General features: G+C 41.9%; 1 protein-coding gene across 15 annotated transcripts in view; it reads right to left on the reverse strand.

Moving 5' to 3' along the window:
* Window positions 1-14330, reverse strand: part of UPF3A (UPF3A regulator of nonsense mediated mRNA decay) — a 53629-nt gene that overhangs the window by 33545 nt on the left and 5754 nt on the right. For 6 of the 15 annotated variants that reach the window (XR_010937074.1, XM_067713814.1, XM_067713809.1 and 3 more), the window contains exons 6-9: window positions 12425-12480; window positions 12177-12335; window positions 7061-7221; window positions 5054-5348 (exon numbers count right to left, since the gene is read on the reverse strand). Coding sequence is in view for 14 of the 15 variants with exons in the window: in XM_067713814.1 (XP_067569915.1) it covers window positions 5054-5348; window positions 7061-7221; window positions 12177-12335; window positions 12425-12480 (671 nt within the window). In the remaining variant the exon portion in view is untranslated. Of the gene's footprint in view, window positions 1-5053; window positions 5349-7060; window positions 7222-12176; window positions 12336-12424; window positions 12481-14330 lie in introns of those variants that run through there. The other 9 variants (XM_067713817.1, XM_067713820.1, XM_067713821.1 and 6 more) reach the window with 6 other exon arrangements.

A 14330-nucleotide genomic window follows, 5' to 3' on the forward strand; every position in this document is an offset into this window, starting at 1 on the left:
TAATAATAGCAGGAGACTTTAACACCCCACTGACATCAGATCCCTGGACCAATCATCCAGACAGAAAATCAAGCAACAGAAATCCTAAATGACACAATAGACCAGTTGGACTTAACTGATATCTACAGGACACGGCATCCAAAAAAATCCAGAATACACATCTTTTCAAGTGCGCATGTTATGTTCTCTAGCACAAACCATGTATTAGGTGACAAAACAAGCCTAAAAAATTTAAGAGGACAGAAATTACTTCAAGCATCTTTTGTGACTACAGTGGTATGAAACTAGAAGTCAACCACAGAAAGGACAATGGGAAAAGAATGAACCCATGGAGACTAAACAACATGCTACTAAAAAACCAATGGGTCAACGATAAAATCAAAGAAGATATCAGAAGATACCTTGAGTCAAAAAAAAATGAAGACACAACCTTACAAAAATCTATGGGATGCAGCAAAAGCAGTTCTAAGAGGCAAGTTCATAGCGATACAGGCCTTCATCAAGAAACAAGAAAAATTTCAAATAAACAACCTAACCTACCACCTAAAAGAATTAGAAAAACAAGAACAAACAAAACCCAAAGCTAGCAGAAGGAAGGAAATACTAATGATCAGAGAGGAAATAAATGAAATAGAGATTAAAAAAACAACAGAAAAGATCAATAAAACCAAGAGCTGTTCTTTTTTTTTTTGTATTTTTTTTTCAGTACGTGGGCCTCTCACTGTTGTGGCCTCTCCCATTGCAGAGCACAGGCTCCGGACGCACAGGCTCAGCAGCCATGGCTCATGGGCCTAGCCACTCCGCGGCATGTGGGATCTTCTCGGACCGGGGCATGAACCCGTGTCCCCTGCATCGGCAGGCGGACTCTCAACCACTTGCGCCACCAGGGAAGCCCAAGAGCTGTTTTTTTTAAAAGATCAATAAAATTGACAAGCCTCTAGCCAGGCTCACCAAGAAAAGAGCGAGGACCCAAATAAATAAAATAAGAAATGAAAGACATGAAAATAAAAACTAATACCACAGAAATACAAGTCATAAGAGAACACTATGAACAGTTATATGCCAACAAATTGGACAACCTAGAAGAAATGGACAAATTTCCAGAAATATACAGCCTAACAAAACTGAGTCAAGAAGAAACATATAATTTTAACAGACGAATCACTGGATGTGAAATAGAATCTGTAATAAAAAATAACTCCCTACAAACAGAAGTCCAGGACCAGACAGCTTCAGTGGGGAATTCTACCACACATACAAGAAGAACTTATACCTATCCTTTTAAAACTATTCCAAAAAATTGAAGAGGAGGGAACACTCCCGAATTCATTCTATGCAGCCACCCTCACCTTGATACCAAAACCATACAAAGACACTACAAAAAAAGAAAATTACATGCCAATATCTTTGATGAATATAGATGTTAAAATCCTCAACAAAATATTAGCAAATCAAATCCAATAACACATAAAAAGAATCATTACACCATGATCAAGTTGGATTCATTCCAGGCTTGCAGGGATGGTTCAACATATACATATCCATCAATGTGATACACCACATTAACAAAAAGAAAGAGAAAAACCACAGGATTATCTCAGTAGATGCACAAAAAGCATCTGACAAAATTCAACATCCATTCATGATAAAAACTCTCACCAAAGTGGGTATAGAGGAAACATATCTCAACATAATAAAAGCAATTTATGGCAAACCCACAGCCAACATAATACTCAATGGTGAAAACCTAAAAGCCTTCTTGCTAAATTCAGGAACAAGACAAGGATGCCCACTCTCACCACTTCTATTCAACATAGTATTGGAAGTCCTAGCCACAGCAATCAGACAAGAAAAAGAAATAAAATGTATCCAAATTGGAAGGGAAGAAGTATACTGTCATTATTTGCAGATGGCATGATACTTTCTATAGAGAAACCTAAAGTCTCCACACATAACTATTAGAACTAATAAATGAATTCAGCAAGGTAGCAGGATACAAAATTAATACACAGAAATCTGTTGTTTCTTTACACCAGCAATGAAATATCAGAAAGAGAAAGTAAAGGAACAATCCCATTTAAAATCATGTCAAAAAATAAAATACCCAGGAATAAATTTAACCAAGGAGGTGAAAGATCTATATGCTGAAAACTATAAAACACTGATAAAAGAAATTGAAGATGATACAAAGATATAGAGGACTTCCCTGGTGGCGCAGTGGTTGAGAGTCCGCCTGCCAATGCAGGGGACACGGGTTCGTGCCCCGGTCCGGGAAGCCCCCACATGCCGCAGAGCAGCTAGGCCCGTGAGCCATGGCCACTGAGCCTGTGCATCTGGAGCCTGTGCTCCGCAACGGGAGAGGCCACAACAGTGAGAGGCCCGCGTACCTCAAAAAAAAAAAAAAAAAAAGAAATAGAAAGATTTCCCATGCTCTTGGATCAGAATAATTCATACTGTTAAAAGGGCCACACTACCCAAAGCAATCTACAGATTTTATGCAACCCCTATCAAAATACCCATGACATCTGTCACAGAACTAGAACAAATAATCCTAAAATGTATATGGAACCACAAAAGGCCCAGAAGTGCCAAAGCAATCCTGAGGTAAAAGAACAAAGCTGAAGGCATAACACTTTCAGATGTCAGATTATACTACAAAGCCACAGTAATCAAAGCATCATGGTACAAAAAACTGACATACGTATCAATGGAACAGAATAGAGAGCCCAGAAATAAACCCACACACCTATGGTTAATTAATCTATGACAAAGGAAGCAAGGATATACAATGGAGAAAAGACAGTCTCTGCAGCAAGGGGTGTTGGGAGAGCTGGACAGCTACATGTAATCAATGAAATTAGAACACTCCCTCACACCATATACAAAAATAAACTCAAAATTGTTTAAAGACCTAAATATAAGATATGACACCATAAAATTCCTAGAAGAGTACATAGGCAAAACATTCTCCAACAGAAATCGTAGCAACATTTTCTTAGGTCAGTCTCCCAAGGCAAAAGAAATAAAAGCAAAAATAAACAAATGAGACCTAATTAAACTTAAAAGCTTTTGCACAGCAAAGGAAACCATCAACAAAACGAAAAGACAACCTACAGAAGGGGAGACAATATTTGTAAATGATGTGACAAACAAGGGGTTAATATCCAAAATACATAAACAACTCATAAAACTCAGTATCAAAAAAACAAACAACCCAATCCAAAAAAATTGGCAGAAGACCTAAATAGACACTTTTCCAAAGAAGACATACAGATGGCCAACAGGCACACGAAAAGATGCTCAACCTCACTAATTATTAGAGAAATGCAAATCAAAACCACAATGAGGTATCGCTTCACACTGGGCAAAATGGCCATCATTATAAAGTATACAGACAGTAAACGCTGGAGAGGGTGTGGAGAAAAGGGAATCTTCGTTCACTGTTGGTGGGAATGTAAATTGGTGCAGCCACTATGGAAAACAGTTTGGAAGTTCCTTAAAAAAACTAAAAATAGAGATACCATATTATGCAGCAATACCACTCCTGGGTATATATCTGGAAAACACAAAAACTCTAATTCGAAAAGACACATGCACCCAATGTACACAGCAGCACTATTTACAATACATAAGTCCCCTACATGTGAACCTTCAAGTTGCAAACTTTCAAAGATGCAAACGTGTGTTCCATCAATGTCAGGTGTGAGTGAAACTGCAGCTTGCCCTCCATCTCCTATTGCTGATGACCCTTCAGCTCTACCATCTCCCACCTCCTCTCCCTCCTCCAGTCAGTAACTCTTCTTGCCTGTTCACTTGATGCCAACCCCTGTATGCCAGCTGTTGTACTGGACTACTGTACTTTTCAAGGTACTGTATTGTAAGATTAAAAATGTTTTATTTTTTGTGTTTTTTTATATATTATTTGTGCGAAAAGTATTATACACCTATTACAGTACAGTACTATATAGCCGATTGTGTTAGTTGGGTACCTAGGCTAACTCTGTTGGACTTACAAACAAATTGGACTTATGAACATGCTCTAAGAATGGAACTCATTCATATGTAGGGGACTTGCTGTAGTCAAGATATGGAAGTAACCTAAATGCTCATCAACAGATGAATGGATAAAGAAGATGTGGTATATATACAATGGAATATTACTCAGTCATAAAAAAGAATGAAATTCTGCCATTTGCAGCAACATGGATCGACCTACAGATTGTCATACTAGGTGAAGTTAAGTCAGACAGAGAAAGACAAATGCTATAAGATATCACTTATATATGGAATCTAAAAATAATACAAATGAAAGTATATACAAAACAGAAACAGGCTCACAGACACATAAAACAAACTTATAATTACCAAAGGAGAGAGGGAAGGAGGGAGGGACAAATTAGGAGTATGGGATTAACAGATACAAACTACTATACATAAAAATAGATAAGCAACAAGGATTTACTGTACAGCACAGGGAATTATATTCAATATCTTGTAATAATCTATATTGGGATATAATCTGGAAAAAATGTCTGAATCAGTTTGCTGTACACCTGAAACTAACACAATATTGTAAATCAACTAAACTTCAATTTAAAAAAATCGTAACTCTGTTAATGATGTAAAAGAAAGCACCATGACATGTCATTAATATTTTCCTTACTGTCTTAGGGGTAAAATGTATAATCTTTCCATTACTTATTCTCAAGCAAATAGTGTGAATGTGCCAGTTTTATACTAAATAAAAGGTTCTTTTTCTTTCCTGGTTAAAAAAAAAAATTGATTCTCTGAGCAAAGATGATGCTGGTTTCATTTCAGGACTTGGTGCCTCTCACTGGACAAGAATAACTGCTCTGCAAATACAGACTCTCAGGGCAGTGAGCTCCCTAGGACGCTGTCAGAAGCTACGATCCTGCACCTCAAGACACCTCAAGACTCTTGGTTAGATAAAACATTTCTGTCTGGAAAAGCAGTTGTAAGCCTGCAGGATTACAGCTGATACTCTGAGCAGACGAAAATGAAGTGAAAGGTTATCCCCAGTGAATAAAAGAACCTTGCTTCCCGTGTCCTCCTTCTTGGGTGCCAGCTCATCTTCACTCTTCTCCCTTCCTGGTGTCTCTGCTGCCCCCACAGGGCCGCCCCCATCCTGGCTCCCCTCCTTCCCTCGGTCTGGGGTGAATCCTTTCCCCCTTTTCAGCTCTTCTTTGCTTCTTCCTGAAAACTTATCCAACTCATAGTGAGCTCTATGTTTTCTGCTGTCATCCAAGTGGTATCTTTGTGCTTCAAGTTCTTTTTCTCGGAATCTTCTCTCCACGCCCCTTTGCTCTTTATCACTGTCATTTTCTGACCTGTGATTCAACACAAATTATCAATAACCTTCCATAAACTGCTTGTCAATTACCCGTCTTCCCTTCCAGACTATAAGTTCAAAAGCAGACAGGGGATATGTAAGTCTGCTCATCACTGCAGTGCCAAGTTTGCACATGACGGGCACACGACAGGCATTCAATAAGAAACTTGAAAACATGAATAAACAACAGTAATAACAATATTTACTGTTACACTTGAGTCACACATATGTAATAGGCACTATGCTAAGGTACCATATACACATATTTTTATAATTCTTAGTAAATATAATCCTCCCTTTTTTTTACAGATAAAGTAAATGAGACTAAAAGTACTCAAGGGACTTTCCTAGCAGCCCAGGTGCACATCCGTCGTGACACAGAGCTGGTATTTACAGCTGAGTTTCTGTTCCAAGCAGAGCTAAAATTAACTAAAAAAAATTAATGCATGCATATATCAAACTGAATTAAAGGAATAGTAAGTAAATAAGTTGCTTCTTAGCTCATCTGGTTCTTAAAGTCCTTCTCTCCACGAGCCTCATATACGTACGTCTGTGGCTCCCCGCACGCAATGGCAGCAGGGCTGATGGGAACAAAAAGAGCTACAAGCACAAATCTGTGCCAGAAACATGCCAAAGGCGCTGCTGTATCATAAGCAATAATAAGAGATATGCCCGTAACATAAACCAGAATGCTCACAGATTTGATAGTCATGCACAAATTAATCTTATAAACAAACCAATTAACCAGAATCCCTATAAAGAAGAAACAAAACCTTTATCACAACCGTGCAAGAAAGGTCGTAAGAAGTCATTCCGAGTACTGTGATTCTGGGCAAAAAGCAGCCTCATCCCACGACCTTGCCATTTCCCCTCCAAACTCACCCCTAGCCTCCCCTCTGAGCAGCGTGGTCCTGGGCTCCAGGAAGCTCTGCAGGCACCCACGTGCAGGACATGGGGAGGAGCCTTGGGTCAGGGGAACAAGAATCCCAGCTGCACACGGCCCCCTGACTGTGGACCCAGGAGGGAGGGGCTCCCTGCTGAGGCTGCCGTGCATCCCGTCCCCAGAGCACTCTGCTCAAACTCCTCTCATGAGCCGCTGTGCGTGAGCAGACGGGGGACACCCCCGCCGCGTAGAGGCGGGGCCAGTGGACACCAGCATCCACGGCTGCTGGGCAGATCCTGGCGGGACCAGAGGACTGACCACTCCAACAGAGAAAGGGCAGCACTTGGGACTCTATTTCTGTATCACAGAAGATCTCCAGCACCTAAAAGGCTGGGCTCTCCAATTTACAATTCTGCAGCTACACTGAAGGAGGTCTGGAAGATCAAAAGGGCAAGATATCTCAAAAGACAGAGGAAAATTACAAACTGATAAAATCACCAAGTAAAGAGAGTGGGAAGGAGATCTTGAAGATGGAAGTGCAGAGGCAGGAATCCAAGAGAATAACCAGGAGAGGAGATATGGAGGAAACAATACCAGGACACTTCCCTGTTTGAAGACAGCCTCGAGGATGCAGACTGAGCAGTCCACCATCAGCGTGACTGCTGGCCAAGGAGAGACAAAGGTGTGGGCAAGAGCAGCCCAGCAAACTCCTGAATTCCAGGTAGATTATGAAATACAAGCACCCATACTGACAAAGGATATACAACCACAACTCGATGACAACCTCGGGTGCTTAACATGGTCAGAGAAACAAAAGCACGGCTCACTTTTCCCTGAGCTCCTGCAGCGAGCTCTCCAAGGGCCTGGGCTTCACGACTACACAGCTGGGACCGAGTTCCTGTTTCCCACCTCTGGTGTCAATTTCCTCTCCTCTTTCTTTGGGCTTCTCACTGCTTGACTCCTCTCCCTTTTCTGATTTCTTGAGAAGCTGAGAAATTATAATGATAGTAAAATATCACTTTAGGAATATATTATAAAAGAAGGTATTTAATAAATAATTTAAAATATACACCAACATTGAGCCCAAACGTTTGAATAGCAAAAAAACATAAGCTAAAGGTCCAATGAACAGGTTTTTGGTTAAATACACAGGGGAACATTCTTTCAATGAAATACTTTCTAGTTATGAAAAACAATTTAGGATAATGTGATAAAAAAGATATTACATTAACAAAGAAAAGAATGTTACAAAGTGGAATGATCCAATTTCTATTTGCATGTTCATTCACACACATAGAAAAACCTCTAAAAGGCTTGCAACACTGTGTTAAGAGTTATTATTTTTAGTTGGCAGAAATGAAATTATTTTCTTTCCTTTCATCTACAGGTTCCAGTTTTTCTAAAATGAACATGTATTACTTCAGTAATAAGGAAAAAAATTTTTTTAAAGGATGGCTTTATATTAATGACTGAGAATAGTTTTAAAAACACCTATTACTCTCTTTCTTGAAACAGATTTAGAAGGTTCCTATGATACGTTCGTTTAGGTATGAAATTAGGCCTCTTCCTCCCTGTTCCTGCTCTTTGAACTTTAAGTACCACAGGTACAGTCAGTTTGTAGAACATGAACCGAAGTCTACTTGTGAGAATTTTGTTCTCACTTATAAAAGTGAACTTATGTAAGTTGCAGCAGACAAAAACTACACACAGATACACCTAGACTAAACGAGTCCATTTAAGGATGAAACATAGACCGTCAGGCAAACGCTGCCAGCTGCTTCTCATCAGTGGACTATGTTCCCTGCCTGTGGGGGATCCTTTCAGACAACAGTGTATCTTTTTTTAATTAAAAAATTAATATATGCAAACCACAGGGCAGTGCAACAGTATAAGTCTCCATCCATCCAACAAATAATTTTGTGCACCTATGAACTGTTTTTACAATATTTCTGAAGCCAAAGCTTTTTCCAACACCACCTCTCCAGCTGTCCAGCACAGGCTGGGTGTCCCATGACTCAACCCAGTTCTGACACTATCCACCTGGAATTAATGTCAGATCCCACAGGACTGTCCCCACTTCAGAGGCCAGTTGCAAGTCCCAGGTTGTCACCAGTACTTCTGACTGGCCGGCTATAAATTCAGGGGGTTCTTGAATGAGACTGACTCATGGAACTTAGGGAAGTGCTTTACTTACTATTACTGGTTTATCATAAAGGATACAAATCAGGCACAGCCCGATGGAGAGATGCACAGGGCTCTCTCGGCTCCACCCCCTTGGCAGTGGGATACGTGTGTTTACCAGCTGGGATGCTCTTCAAACCCCACGCTTCAGGGACTTTTATGGAGACGCCGTTACACAGGCATCATTGATTAAACCTCTGGCCATGGGTGACTGAACTCAATCTCCAACCCTTTCCCTCTTTAGAGGTGGGGATGGGGCTGGAGGTTCCAATGCTATAATCACGCCTGGTCTTTCTGATGAGCAGCTCCCATCCTGAAGCTAGCCAGGGTCCCAGCCACCTGTCAGCTCATTAGCATACAGAGAACACTCCTGTCACTCCAGAGATTACAAGGGTTTTAGCAGCTGTGTGCCATGAACTGGGGTAAAGTCCCTGGGCTCAGGGCTAGGAACGCAGTTGTGGGTAAGAGACAAGTGCCCACAATTAAGGACTCACACTTGATAGTCTTGACAAGGCGGTGGTGGCCATGGGGGTGGGAGGACGGTATACACAGTGACAAAAATAGAAAACCGTGAACCAGATAATCTCAGGTGGTATGAAACGCTACAAACACATGATAAACAGACTAAAAGGACAATGAGGTGTGGGGCAGGGGAGGAGGGGGAATGGTTTCTCAAGGGGGTCAGGGAAGGCAGGGACCAGACAGTGGGGGGGGGGGGCTACTCATGAGAGGGCGTGAGTCTGGTGGGGGGGAAGCTCCCTGCGAGGGGAGCCGGTGGGGGGGGGGGCGGTCAGGCCAAGTGTCCCCGTGCAGCCCACATCTATGTTTGTTCTACATGCGTGTAACCTATCTCACACACACATCTGTTTCTAAAGAGCTTCGTGGAAAGGATCGCACAACTCTTTCAGGTAACAGTATTTATAGCCTACAATTTATATACAGTATTCGGGAATTTTACTTGTGACTTTGGTAACCTGACTTCCTACTTCAACTTGAGCTCACTGCTTAGTTCTCAAGTCTCAGAGGAAAATAAACCACTGGGTGGCTCTCCTTGAATCATTCTTCTTTACTGTTAACAACAGCCACGAGGACCTCTCTCTGCCTCTCTACTTTTAGGGTATTAATACAAATTCTTTTGGGTTTTTTTTACAGGTTTTATTTTTTAGGTTTTCTTTTTTTTTTTTTTTAATTTGAATTCTCTAGATGAATCTTAGGTCAGAGATCCCCAAATTGAGCACAGATGCTCACTAAAGGCCACCCTGGGAGTCAAATATGTACTGTCAGGTCAGAACACCAGACACTCGAAGGACAGAGCTGTGGGCGGCCCACGTCACTGGGGTCTAAGCTGCCACCAGGATTCTGTTTTACCAGATTCAGTAAGACTAAGCCTTTCTCTTGCTGTGCCTGTGTTGGTTTCTTTGTTTCTGTATGAAGAGCCCCACAGTTACTTGGTTTCTTTGTTTCTGCATGAAGAGCCCCACAGTTTGTGTTGGTTTCTTTGTTTCTGTATGAAGAGCCCCACAGTTACTTTTTGACATCATTTGCTTTTATGTCTTTGGTTTATTTTGGATTCTAATTCCATATTCAAACATGTAAAAATAAAATGCTATATTCCAAATACTGTAAGTCTTACTTAAAATTATAGGCAAAATTGTAGGCTACACGTTTTAATGATTCTTCTTGAAAAACTCTCAAAGCTATTGACAAAAATGCTTTTCAGAATATAAAGCATTAGGTGCTATTATTCTTTGCTGAGAAAGGTAAAGGAAAAGGTTAGACAATATTTGCATACCTGTAGATGGATACCTACTTGCCCCCTGGTCATGACAGAGCTGTCTTTCCAAGATGACAAAGGCCTTCCCGTAATATTAAGGTTTCATTTTATTATCTTTCAAGGGCTGTTAGTTTATACTGTTGAGACTACATATGATTGTTATAGGAAGTATATCTGCTACACTTTTGTTATGAAGAACTGTGTTCATACTTAAACCACATGGACAAACAGAGAACAGTCTCAGAGTTATTTCCAGAGGGACACCCTGGCTACGCCCATTATTAGGTCCATGTCCTGGCAGAGGTGGGATGGACGATCTTCATTTAATAATCTTGACTGGGCTCCTCAATTTCATCAATGTTACTAACAGATTATGAGATTTTAAAACTACATGGATCTGTAACAACTGTCATCAAAGCCAAAATGAAGGAACCCACTCTGGCTGATTTCTTGCGGGTCAAACGGCTACCTACTCATCTTGCCCACTGAGGTTTTATCTTTGCAGTAAATGTGCTGCAGCAGCATGACCTGGCCCACACCTTCCATCAGGTTGAGTTTTTCAGCAAATCCTTGAACTTAAAAAGAGCCACTTCAAGCAACAGTCTTCAGAGGTTATGTTATTCATTAGTGCTGTTCATCAGCTATTCCAGGTTTTCCTCCTAGCACTTGCAATGTCCCTCAGCTTGAGAGTAGGTGGGGACGTGCACCGCGTTTTGGCCAGTGGAATGTGGGCACATGGGACCTGTCACTTCTGTGTGGAAGGTTTAAGAACCAGTGTGCAACCTGCTGTGTTACACACCTCCTTCCACTTCATAACGACTGCGGAAGCAAATGCAAGACGGACCCTCGTCAGCTTGGCTCACTGAATGGCTATATGATGAGCAATGCACAATGGACACGTAATGTGAACAAGAAGAGAACCTTAGCTGCACGAAACCAATGAGACCTTGAGACTATTTTTACTGCAGCATAGCCCAGTCAGTTCTGATCGATACAGATGGCTGTGTGTGTCACAGGAATATGGTTAAGAAGTCCCCTCCATTGCTAGTGAACCCCACAGGACCACCTACGGGAGACACTGTTTTAGAAGCAAAGGCCTAGAAAAAGCTTTGCTTTCCTTGAAGAAATGGCATGTTTTCTCCTCATGGATAGTGAAAACTACGTTTCTGATCAACTTTTCTGTTTTTGACTGCCGAGCATATCAGAAACGAATCTATGGCTCAACTACGGCAACTGTGGTCTCTTCCCTATCCTTTCCTTTCTGCCTCTGTTCCCTCAAGTCCTGACCTTCCATTTTTTTCCTTTATATTATACAATGTTAATGAATCCCTAAAAGGCACCTTAAACCCTTTGTGGAAGAGGTAAGATTCACATGCGGTTGAAATCTAGGCTTAAAGTCATCTGAGCAGAATACTAAGAAGGTAGGGGCTGACCCCAATTTAGGCAATAAATTTTACATAGAGGATAATTCCCTCTGTGGGAATTAAACCACCCTCATAAATGAATGCATCAGTCAAAGGGAAAATTGGGCAAGAGATGTAGAAACCATTGCTGCTACCACAAAAGAAATGATACAACCCAGTTCTCTGAGTCCGTCGGCATGAAGAAAGGCCAGTAGACACGAAGCCAGCGGGTTTCAAATGTGTCGTGTTTTAGTTAGGAAATCTCTCTTGAAAGGCAAATATAAGCAGAAGCCCAGCCTACGACATTTAAATGTGGGCTCCTCTGCGTGAAGTGCTTCTGCCACACCCAGGAGCCTGGTCCTCGCCCACTCTTCCACCCATGTGGTCCCCCAAACACAGCAAGCTCAAGAAAGCCTGGGGCTCAGGGAACACCACCTGAGAACCACTGTCATAGAACAGAGAAAGAGAACTATAATAGTGAAAGACTACACTAATGAAAACGCTCTGCAAGTTCTGAAGAGCTAAAATACCGAAAAGGTTGGACCATTTTTGGAAAAAAGAAATGAAATGTCTCCTCAAAATTACCTTCCTCCTTACTTCTTTCTCAGCAGTTTTCTGCTGTTTTTCCGCTGCTCTCCCCTTACGTCTCTCCTCTTCCCTTCTCCTTCTTATCTCTTCTTCCCGTAAGCGCTTCCTTTCCAACTCCCTCCTCCTCCGTTCTTCTCGCTTTTCTTCTCGAATTCTCTAAAGATGTGGAAAGTATGTGTATAAACTGTCTGCACAGACATGATGGGAACAAGAAGGCTATTCACTGGGTAAAAGGCCAGACCTACCTGCTTTTCTAATTTTCTACTTTTAATATACTCCAAAAGAGGTGTGGTTCTTCTAGCTAAAATACAAAAATTACAATGTAGTGTTTAACTCTAAAATAAGATTTCTTTATTTTAAATACTTGCTTTCAATTTAATCTTTAAAATAATTAAGGGAAGACTATATCATTTTAAAACTTTCCTACTCTATCACTATAAAGTCAAGTAATTTGGAGGCACTGACAGACTTATACACACTAGGCATTTAATTCCTGAGTCTTAAGGGAGTCCCGTACATTACTCACCAAAATGTACAAAGCAAACAAGCAAAATGAGAACAATACATTAAACTCCCCAACGTTATAACGCATTTGTATACAGACGGCCCTCCGTATCCACTGGTTCCACATCCGCAGATTCAACCAACTGTGGATCAAAAATATATGGGAAGAAAAATTCCAGAAAGTTCTAAAAAGCAAAACTTTGACTTTGCAACTCAGTGGCAACTATTTCCATAGCATTCACAGTGTATCAGGTATTACAAGTAATCTGGACATGACTTACCGTATACAGTAGGATGTGGGTAAGCTGCGTGCAAATATAATGCCATTTTACACAGGGGACTTAAGCACCCACAGATGTTGGCACCCATGGGGTCAGGGCGGGGCTGGAGAGGCGTGAGGACTCTGCCCTGTACGGCGGTGGTTCTGGGCTTGTCAACTAGGGCAGAGCTGAGACCTACCCGGGTGGGGCTGGGGAGCCGATGCTGAGGCTCCACCCGCCTTCCCTCCTTCCTTACAAACACCCGCCTTGCTCCCCCAAAGGACTGATGTGGTGGGTAAATAGGACCCTGTATAAGAAAGTGCTTTACAAGCCATAAAAGTGTATCATTTACTAAATACAAGATGCACAACCACGCAGTACAACACTGATTTAACCAACAGTAGAACCGTTCTCGCTTACTAGGCTTGGCGACAACCACGTATGAGGAAGCCGGTCCCACGGCTGCTAAGTCTCAGAGCTGGGACCTGAGCCCAGGTCTGTCCGCGCTCTGAAGACCCTGATATGCTTGCACTAATCTGCAACTTCAGAGTGAACTAACATTTGCATTTAACCCACACTGCTCAGCCTTGACCATAAGAATCCACTAAAGGAAAATCTAAGAAAAGAAAAAGGCATTTGCCACGAATTGCCTGATTAAGACTAAATTTAAATAGGCAGAAAGAGGAGTCACAGTTCTACAGGCTCGTCCTGGGCTAGTGGATTCTAAGTCACATTTATTCATTCAGTAAACAATTACGGTGCACCTACTGTGCACCAAGCACTGGGCGAGATGCTGGGAACGGGAGAGGACAGGCTCGTCCCTCCTCTGCAGGAGGGTGGCTGGACTCTGGTGGGGGATGTGTGTGTGATCAGCAAGTGGATATCTAACAACTGCCCAGAAGTGGAAGATCTTGCTACTTCCCTGCAGCGGCCCTGTACAAGGGCATTTAAGAAGAAGCAGTAAAGAAACAGGACGAGGAGGGTGAGTTCTGTAAATAATTTCTAATTTGCTGCTTCGTTTAACTCTTCTGAAATTTATCATGTTCTACAGTGAAATCACGATTTGCCCTCAATACTGTTTCCTCCCCACGTCAGTCCTGGTGCCATAACCCACTGATCTGCTCAAGTCAGGCTCCTGGAGGCTTTGATCCTTTCTGCTTTCTTACCCTCACACCCAATCCTCAGCCGGTCTGGTCAGTTCAACCTCCAGAACACATGCTGACTCTGCCGCCCTCGTTCAAGCAGCCTTCCCTGACGACAGCGAGGGCCTCCTAACCAGAGCCCAGCTTCTCCATCTTATGGAGCAACCAGAGTGACGGGGAAAAAAAATCAATCAGACCACATCACTCCCTCGGTCCCCAGCTGTCCCTCAAATAAAATCCAGCCC

The sequence above is a fragment of the Pseudorca crassidens genome, chromosome 18, assembly GCF_039906515.1.
Source record: "Pseudorca crassidens isolate mPseCra1 chromosome 18, mPseCra1.hap1, whole genome shotgun sequence".
NCBI classification, from domain to species: Eukaryota; Metazoa; Chordata; class Mammalia; order Artiodactyla; family Delphinidae; genus Pseudorca; species Pseudorca crassidens.